At 41.0% G+C, this 9,887-nt stretch overlaps 1 protein-coding gene across 1 annotated transcript in view; it reads left to right on the top strand.

Annotated features, from left to right (window-relative positions):
- The window catches only part of LOC124120326, a 3,616-nt gene extending 727 nt beyond the window's left edge, over positions 1–2,889 (top strand). The window contains exon 2 of the mRNA XM_046483126.2: positions 554–2,889. Coding sequence (XP_046339082.2) covers positions 557–1,636 — 1,080 coding nt within the window. The 5' untranslated portion in view covers positions 554–556 and the 3' untranslated portion in view covers positions 1,637–2,889. The remainder of the gene's footprint in view (positions 1–553) is intronic.
- Positions 2,890–9,887: the final 6,998 nt, after the last annotated feature.

Here is a 9,887-nt window from a genome sequence, read left to right as displayed (position 1 = left end):
CATAGAGAGGGAGGGCCCTCAGTGCTTTAGTGATATTTCATCTTCGACCAAAGACACTGTGATTTGAATAGAAATCCATGTGTCATCTTGAACCTCAAGTAATTGAAACAAAGAAAAATAGTTATCATTATCATTTATCCATTATCATTATTAGAATTTGATGAACAAAAAACTTAGACTCCAACACAGCTCTTATACACCCTGGCCATAACACAGGTAACAGCATGGGTTTTTTCTGGCAACAAACTATCACAAATTACTTCATAAGGTATTGTTACGTTCAAAATGTTTGTAGTTCTGTATTCTTAAGATAGGCCCCAATAACTTGCAAGAAAATATCAAAAGTCCCTACAGTACAAATGTTAATAAGTACTTGCACTGCAGTCCACCTGAAACTAAAAGTATCTTTGATTTCATAATATCAATGAAGTTTCATTTCTAAGGAAATGATTTACAGATATACGTTTCTGATCATTAAGCAGTAAAACGTAGTCACTATCACAGTAAAACAGTCTGTACTACTTTTTTAATATAATATATTTATATATTTCAGAAGATGATGTTGCCTTCTTTGAGATTATCTCATTTGCTACTCTATCCTGATGTATGCCTGGATGACAGAGTTGAGATGTTTCTTGAGAAGCAGATTGGACAGTCTAAGGAACTGGACTTCTACAACCACTACAGGATGCTGAACTCTTCCTCTGTGAGGCCATCTGTGTCTGACTCTGCCCTTCTCACTAATGGTCTGGGAGTTCATGAGAGTGTTGACATGTACATATCTGCTGCAAGACAACTGGATGAAATCAGGAGGAGGAAGTTTCCTTTTCTGACCACTGAAAGTGTGGGGAAATCTTCACAAAACCCAAGGAAATCTTTCTCCGACTCTGATGTTTGTCAAGTGATTTCAGCAGAGAGCGGCATCAACCTCCAGTCAAGCTCAAGTGTGTGTGTGAACAGAGTACAAGAACAGGAGGACTTTGAGCCACAGCCCGGACCAAGTGGTTATGTGGCTGAGACAGGAAGATTTAAGAACTTGAAGCCACAGTCTGATCCTAACTGTTCTGCATGTTCCAGCATGTCCTCTCTGTACAGCACAGAAAGTGAAGTGAATGTCTTCTTTGATGAATACATGGTCAATATGCATGATATCCATGCACACAACTGGGCAGACCTTGATGATGATGATGATCACTCAGTGTCTGCCGTGTCCAGTCAGGAATCTGTCCTATCAGCTGTGTCAAGTGTTTTGTTAATGCACACCGACTACAACCAATGGAATGAGGATGATGAGCTGGTTGGACCTCTTGGTGATGATGGATGGGCAGTTGGATCAGCAGAGGTCGTCATTGATATTGATGACACTCTCGAGTTTAACATGCAGTATCCTCCTCTTCAACCTGAGTGTGAGAGACAAGTTCCAGCTATCCCCCACAGGACCCCCAGCGAGTCTATGTTGTGTGACAGGAAGAGGAAATACTATGATGAGCTGATGGGCGATGGTGATCATCCCAGCAAGAGACCACGGAAGTCTGTCAGTGACACAGCAGTTTCCAGTCCTCCTCAACAACCAGAGGCACCACAGCAGCCCAGGAGACATAAAAGAGCTGCTCGTCGCAGGTTGACCAGAAAATGAGTAACAAGGAACTGAGAGTTTTGTTTGTGACTGTCTTGTGCTTTGCTGTAAACATTGTAAAGTGTTGTAGGTCTTCGTCAATGTTCACTATGTTGTCTGCATCCATTTATTGTCTAATGCTTGTAAACCACAGTAAGCCCACAGTTTAGTCATAAACCACTCTGTGTTCATCAATGGTCAAACTGTAACCAAATCTAAGAGTATTAAGTCAGCAGGTCAGGTTACTCCCAGCGATATAAACGCTGAAGACCTGAGCCATGTAAAGACCACATGACCTCAAAATTGCCTTAGACTTCCCTGTAACTGTCTAGGTAACTCTTGAGCTGAACTGTGCCCAGTCTATATATAGCTTTTAGAGGACGTTAGACACCCCTATAAGTCTAGGTATCTCTAAAGCTGGTCTGCGCCACGACCACTCAAAGCCCAGTCCTGACAGACCTCATTGTAGGCATGGGTATCCCTTGTGCTGGTTCCCCTTGAGCCACATTTCTGTGTCAGAACATACGTGGATTCAAAGTGGTGGCGGGGAAAGGGTGCGAGTGTTCACCATACAATCATTTATTCATTTGGAAAGTTTTCACATATGTACCGACTAAAACAAAAGGGCATGGAAAAACCAGCCTCTCTGATTTGGCTTTAGTAGACTGCAATTTTCCCCCGTTCTGTACAGTTATATTTTAATTCAGTTAAAGTACAAGTTAATTTGTACTCTCAAAATTCAACCAGTTAAAAAAACAAACGTATCTGCACTCTTGCAATATGTTGGTTATCACTTAGACACGTACCAGCTAGAGGAAGATGATTATAAAATGATTTTAATCTTACCAAAGAAATGTCCTTTTGAAAATGTAGTAAATTTCATTGACTAGTAAGATCATGGGTTCAGGCATGTCCTGGTAAGTATTTCAAAAGAAATCAGGGGTGTATGGCTTTCCAGCTCAGAAATAGTTAGGCTTTGTGCCATGGTTCTTTGAATGGAATCAGCCTCTCGAAACAAATATATTTTTTGTGGTATATTTACGTTGTATGTTTGAGTTACCAAAAATACAACCTGAGACAATGCGCTGAAAGATCAGCTTTGTTTTATGTATTTATAATTAATAAATAGAATTAAACGTTTGCAATAAAAATTGTTTTCTATGTAAAACAGCAAAGTGCAATATATCTTATCTTCAAGGAAACCATTTTTTCAACGGAAGGTGGTCAGTACCAATTGACATTGTTAGCTGTGTAATAAACTGTTTTGCACTTAATCACTTATTGCTTATTTATTGATATATCAATTTTACGAACCTACAAAAATACCCGATCTATATGTATTTATTCAGTCAAAATTGAGTGACGGACGTTGGTTCCAATATGTGCCAATCACAAAGTTTCCTGTAACATATAATGTCCATACACACGTCTCATGTTTCCAAGGTATGCCTATTGGTTTTCCATCACATTTGCATTTGAGGGTCGCTAACCGAAATAAATCACTGTCGTAAAAAGCCTTGTTACTTCCAATGTTGCACCTCGGTATCAATCCAATGTAAATCCTAGTTTGGGCAGGTTTATGTGATTCATCTTCCACTGCCTTCTTCGAACTTGATTGGATGTATTTGTGCGATCTGCTCTCCAACCGAAAACACATATATCAAATTGCATCTTGACCATATTAAAATGGTGTTTTTTTATCGGTATTAGATTAAAGAAAGTCCTGAAGATTCGAGGGGGGGGGGGGGGAGGTAAATTTGAATGTCAATAAATTCGACAAAACTTATACACATGACTGAAGACTTTTAGAGAAATAGGTCAACTTCATGGAGTCAACTGAATATATAATGTAACAAAGGATATATGGAATTGAATTGTTTGTTCTTTCGTGCCACACCTAGCAATAATCCCGCTTACTACGGCGAGCTGTAAATCACCCATAAGCCTTGTCAATGACAAGTACTTTTAGTTGTCAGTTGAGACGAGTGTGCATGAGGCACCAGGAAGTATTCTGACCCAGAAAGCACACGTACGGGGATGTGAGTGAGTGAGTCCGTGTTTGTTGTTTACAGCCACATCATCACTATTCCCGCTATATCAAGGACCACCCGATGCATTAAGTCTATTCGTACGACAAGGGAGGGGATGGGGGCACATTCCCATACAGAAACCCCTTGGGAAGTAGGACTTGAATATGCGTTCATTGTACATGTGTATTACGAAATGTGCAGATATTGCACATATCACAATTTGCGTTTGCTGTTCTCTGTGATTTCCAAATTGAAACACAAAGGTTAAAAACAGAAATCGGTACTTACAGAACTAAATTGTGAAATCAGTAAATGGCCACATAACATCACTGAATAATCAACAACTTATATCAAAACATTCTAGATTTACTATTACAAAAAAGGTAATACAATGGGTCAAATAAGTAGCAGTAGCATATATTGCGGGCAGACACGGATGTCCCGAATTTGTCAATGTCGAATATCTGGAAAGTGGCCCCTGCTCCATTCTCGAATCCGGAACAGTGTTTGGAAACTGGCAGGAACTCGGTGTTTTCAGATAAGACGCCTCGAATCACCCCCTTGTGGCTCTTACGTAGCCTTCTAGAAACCGTCCCATTCCTAAACTTCTCGAACGATTAAGCAGGGTTAGAAATTGACACTTGTCCTGTAGTCCTTGCCAAACTGCCCAATAGTTAAGGTATCATAAGAACTAGTAGACATTTGCCATTTTTAAGGGTTTTGCTATATATTATCATTATGGGGACTAGCGGACCAAAAACATGGGTCAAGACTGTTATTTTTGGCAACAACCAAGGGTGGTAACTCTAATTCATACTTTCAGGCCACCACAGTATATTTCAACAGCGCTTTAACCATTTGCTGCCACTGACAATCTCGACAAAGAAATCTACGACAGTCTCTACTGCCACATAACACTGCGGTAAATTTAAACATAATATTTGTAGAAACATTCTCTTTGTGACAGCTTTGGTTAGTTCGCTCAACACGTTTTAGTTTACATGTATTTAAATGCCGTTGTAAAACAAAGCCAAGTGTCGATGACATATCTTCGTCTAGAAAATCGTACTTTCATTTTGCTTACTCATCCGTAGTAATCTGAACCATGTTCGGATCTCCTATCATTGAAGTACAGGGAACCCGGCATTTCAAGCTTGACGAGTGAACATAGTAACCACAATGCTACCCAATAACACCTCAATTTGCTGTACTATAGTTTTTGCCTTCGCCATATAGCTGTCATAGTGCTGAGTACGGCTTCAACAAATAAAACTAATTGTACTATGCTTATCAGTTTAATGAACAATCTCCAAAACGCAGCCAGTACGTTTCCCGCCCCAATTATACCTCGCCCGTGTCTACTATGCGTGGGGTGGACTTGCTCCTGATCAGAATCAGAAAGTATGGCTCTTTGTTTGTAATCCGTGCAATCGATTTCTACTTTAACCTGAACAACGACCAATAATGGTGACATGTCAATACTAGTAGCAGAGCCTTGATCCCAAGGGTTTAAACACTTGATAAGATTACATGGCAAAGGTGCAAATGCTTGTTAGGCGTAGAGGGAAATCGGCCTCATACGATGACCGGAACCGTCGCAGGAACACACGCGACGTTAAGTGATGGAAAACAGTTTGCTCAAGCGCTGTTTCGGAAATACACCAATAAGCTACTCACCATGACATAAACAAGGCAAAAAGTGAGCAGGGCTCATAATATCCCCGACCTCGACTCAACTTCAGCTGAAGAACATGTTTAATATTGGCGATATATTGATGCATTTAAGTAACGTTTGAGACGGTTTCTTAAAAAGCACACTAATATAACATAGCAATGGCATGTTTCAAGGATGCAGCATCGGCAAGCTTTGCCGGATGTGGAATACTTGACTATGTTGACATATAAAATAGCAATAGTTTCACAGAAAATCCACTTTCCGAAATCAAACTTTGCACTGTATCTCTCCTATTGGTATAGAAACTGTAGCCCCAATTGGAAAAGAATCCATGTAGTAGTTTTCAAGTTATAGGTCGCACAAATGTTTAAAAAAAGTAGAAAAAGATATTCTAAGTTCAAAACATGTAAAAATTCATATTGTCTCCGAAAATCCACAAATCAGAATCAAACTTTGCACAGTACCCCTACTATTAGTATGGAAAATGTTCCCTTAATTTGAAAAGAATGCATGCAATAGTTGTCAAGTCATAGATGGCACAACATTCTAAATAAAAAATACTAAGTTAAAAATAAAGCACAGCTATATTTTTTCAGAAATCCAAATATTGAAATCAAACTTCGCACTCCGCCTCTACTATCGATAAAGAAAGTGTTAACCAGGTTTGAAAAGAATCTATGCTGTAGTTTCAAGTTATAAGCCACACGAAAAGGACCGACGGACGGACGGAATTCCTTGGTATAACTATATACCTCCGCCCATTTAGGTCTGGGTATAATAAATACAAAGCGACACAACTTTTAAATCATTAACTAAGGTGCCGGTACTCGCTGTGCAGAGTTCTGTCCCTTAGTCATGCAATGATCCTTTGATCGTCGGTTCGAATCCTAGATTCGCACGATATTTTTACTCTTGGTTTGTCAGCACGACGCCCGTTCAATTAAGCAGTAAACGTCTGCAAACTGCAACACTTCGGGCTGGCCTCCAACACTTTGTGACACGCTCTAATCTAAAGGAACTACTGTTCAAATCGGTGCAAACTCAATAAACAGTTGTGTTTCTATAATAAACTATGCAACAACAAAAAATAATTTATTTTACAAGCGTATATCTTATGTGTTAAAAGCAATTCTTTTGCAAAAATATATCTGGTGTTCCGGAGTGAAGTATTTGGATCATATATGTTTATCTGAGGTACTTTGACACACCATTGCAGCTTGGGGGTCACTGGGTGAGTGAGTTTTGTTTGTTTATTTGTTGTTTAATGCCGCAATATTCCAGCTGACGGCGGTCTGTAAATAATGGAGTCTGGTCCAGACAATCCAGTGATCGATATCATGAGCATCTATCCCCGCAAATGGGATACGATGACATGCATCAACCAAGTCATCTAGCCTGACCACCCGATCCCGTTAGTCGCCTCTTACGACAAGCGGGTGAGTGAGTGAGTGAGTGAGTGAATTTGGTTTAACGCCGCTTTGAACATTATTCCAGTTCTATCACGGCGTAACAGCTTTATGGTGGAGGAAAGCCCGATGTGATGCAGGTCTCAAACGTGTACCACTTTGGTGAAACCCACGAGCGTTGCTATGGTGCCGACAAACCTGAGAAACCTAATCTAGACGAACCAATGTTTACAGGAACGCAACGCCGGGCCAACCATTGTGTTATTGAATGTTAAATTATATGAAAGCACGCAATATGGTTAGTTTCACGTAAGGATGGAACAGAAACATAACCTGTATGTAGTTAAGATTAAATCATAACATAAAAACCAGTTCAAGTTTGACCAACAAAATTCCTTTTTGAAACCCTCCGGAAATTAATAGTGGGTATTTAAGTTTCCTCCAGAAAGGTCGTGGTTTGGCCAACTAGACTTGGACAGTTTTTAACCTTTGAACAAATTGTTTAAAGTTAATCACAAGTGTTCACATGACTGACAACTAACGCTCTTTCTTAATATCTTGAGTAATGTCTGTAGTGACTGAATGGAAAAGGAAGACTTTTCAAAGAGGTAAGTTGTGTTCAAATACACCTTCAGTATCGTCGTGGCTTATGTACCAAACGAAGTATGTGTATCAGAATCGTATAACCTATCACAGCTGACAAAATTGACAAACACGGATATAAAATATTCACAAAGACATTCCTTAAATGGCCGTGGACCGGTACTGTCTGTGGCTTGACAAGCAGGGTTTATAGCAAACTCGGCCACAAAATGAATTGGCCAATTTGTGAACGGGTCCGTCATCTATCACGACGAGTTGACTAGTGTTTATATTACAGGCGGAAAAGTTGACACGTTCTTTTGACTTTTATTTGAATTCACGTCAGGAACTGTGTGACAGTATTAATGTAAATAATCTTCACATGGCAAAGTGAGGAAAGTAAGGATTGTGCATTGCGAGCCCTACACTTAGGAGTTTTGCCATCGTTCAATACACCTGCCTTTTTATTTAAAAGAAGCCCTTATTATGTTCAGGAGAGCTTTTCCAACACCACATTGTCAGTTCAATTTGGCCGCGTCACATCAAAATACAAAAATAGTAGTGTTGTTACCCTGTCAGGCGCTCCGCATTAAGGGGTACAACAAGTACAGGTTCCACTGGACGGCGTAACACCTCGTCAGTATACGGTTTCTGAGTGGGGGGTCCATGTTAGACTGCGACATGGTATCTCAATGGGCTAGCAATATAAAACGACATTAGTCTGCTCACACGCGCACATACACACACACACACGCACGCACGCACGCACGCACACACACACGCACACACGTCAAAAGACAAGTGCGAGAATCTTTAACGCCACGTTAAACTCCATTTCACTATTACCTCAATGCAAGTTGGCCATACCTTGTCTTCAGCGGTTAAGAGAATAAAGTGTAAAACAGTACAGTGACCCCAGCTTACTGTATACATGTACTTGTGTCACTTGCAATATACGGGTGGGCATCTCTACGCGCCAAAGAGTGTTGAATGGATATTGTAGACGAGGTGTTACGTTTTCGAGTGGAATCAGTTTAGGAATATATGCAGCATATTTCCGAGCATGTTTCCGAGACTATATACAAGGACGCTTGATAGATCTACATTTACCGCCCATGACATATGTAACCCCAGACGATATTGGAATTTTATGGTAATAAAAGAAATTGTCCCCAGAAATGCTTAAAAATAATTGTGGTTGTGACCGTTGAAAAAAGATTGTCGGCAACAAAATCATAGTTGCATGCTGCCTTTTTGTAAAACAATATTTAGGCTCATAGTTTGAATAATGAAAATATACGGTTTTGCAGATGTAGGGGTGAAAAAGCTGGTCTATCCATACTAAACCCGATCAAGGAGGCCTGTAAAATTAGATCTTGGCCAGACAAACCAGTGGTCAATACGAGCAGCATCCCACGCCGTCGGGTACGATGACACCAGTCAGCCATGTCACCCGAGCATGACCACCCGATCCACTAAGTTAGTTCGTACAACAAACACTGGTTGCTGGGAGCCAATTCTACCCAAGCCGCCACAAGTCACCTACGACTGCATCTCAGTGGCAAACAATGAATCTGTCCTCGACTTAATATTTGCAATGAGACTGCTGTGTGCATGTAGGCTCTCACCACGACACCACATTGGCCGTGACAAAGCAGGTAATCACGTTTGACCTATGTTCACAACGCTCTATCCACTACTCCACATGGGCCGTGACAAAGCAGGCAATAACGTATGACCTATTTTCACAACGCTCTATCCACTACTCCACATGGGCTGTGACAAAGCAAGTAATCACGTATGACCTATGTTCACAACGCTCTAACCACTACTCCACATGGGCTGTGACAAAGCAAGTAATCACGTATGACCTATGTTCACAACGCTCTATCCAATACTCCACATGAGCCGTGACAAAGCAGGCCATCACGTATGACCTATGTTCACAACGCTCTATCCACTACTCCAGATGAGCCGTGACAAAGCAGGTAATCACGTATGACCTATGTTCACAACGCTCTATCCACTACCACATGAGCCGTGACAAAGCAGGTAATCACGTATGACCTATGTTCACAACACTCTATCCACTACTCCACATGAGCCGTGACAAAGCAGGTAATCACGTATGACCTATTTTCACAACGCTCTATCCACTACCACATGAGCCGTGACAAAGCAGGCAATCACGTATGACCTATGTTCACAACGCTCTATCCACTACCACATGAGCCGTGACAAAGCAGGTAATCACGTATGACCTATGTTCACAACGCTCTATCCACTACTCCACTTGGGCCGTGACAAAGCAGGTAATCACGTATGACCTATGTTCACAACGCTCTATCCACTACTCAACATGGGCTGTGACAAAGCAGGTAATCACGTATGACCTATGTTCACAACGCTCTAAGCACTACTCCACATGAGCCGTGACAAAGCAGGCAATCACGTATGACCTATGTTCACAACGCTCTATCCACTACTCCACATAGGCCATGACAAAGCAGGTAATCACGTATGACCTATGTTCACAACGCTCTAACCACTACTCCACATGGGCCGTGACAAAGCAGGTA

The sequence above is a fragment of the Haliotis rufescens genome, unplaced genomic scaffold, assembly GCF_023055435.1.
Source record: "Haliotis rufescens isolate VD_foot unplaced genomic scaffold, xgHalRufe1.0.p SCAF_3, whole genome shotgun sequence".
In the NCBI taxonomy this organism is placed as follows: domain Eukaryota; kingdom Metazoa; phylum Mollusca; class Gastropoda; order Lepetellida; family Haliotidae; genus Haliotis; species Haliotis rufescens.
This window is presented reverse-complemented; position numbering and strand designations above follow the sequence as displayed.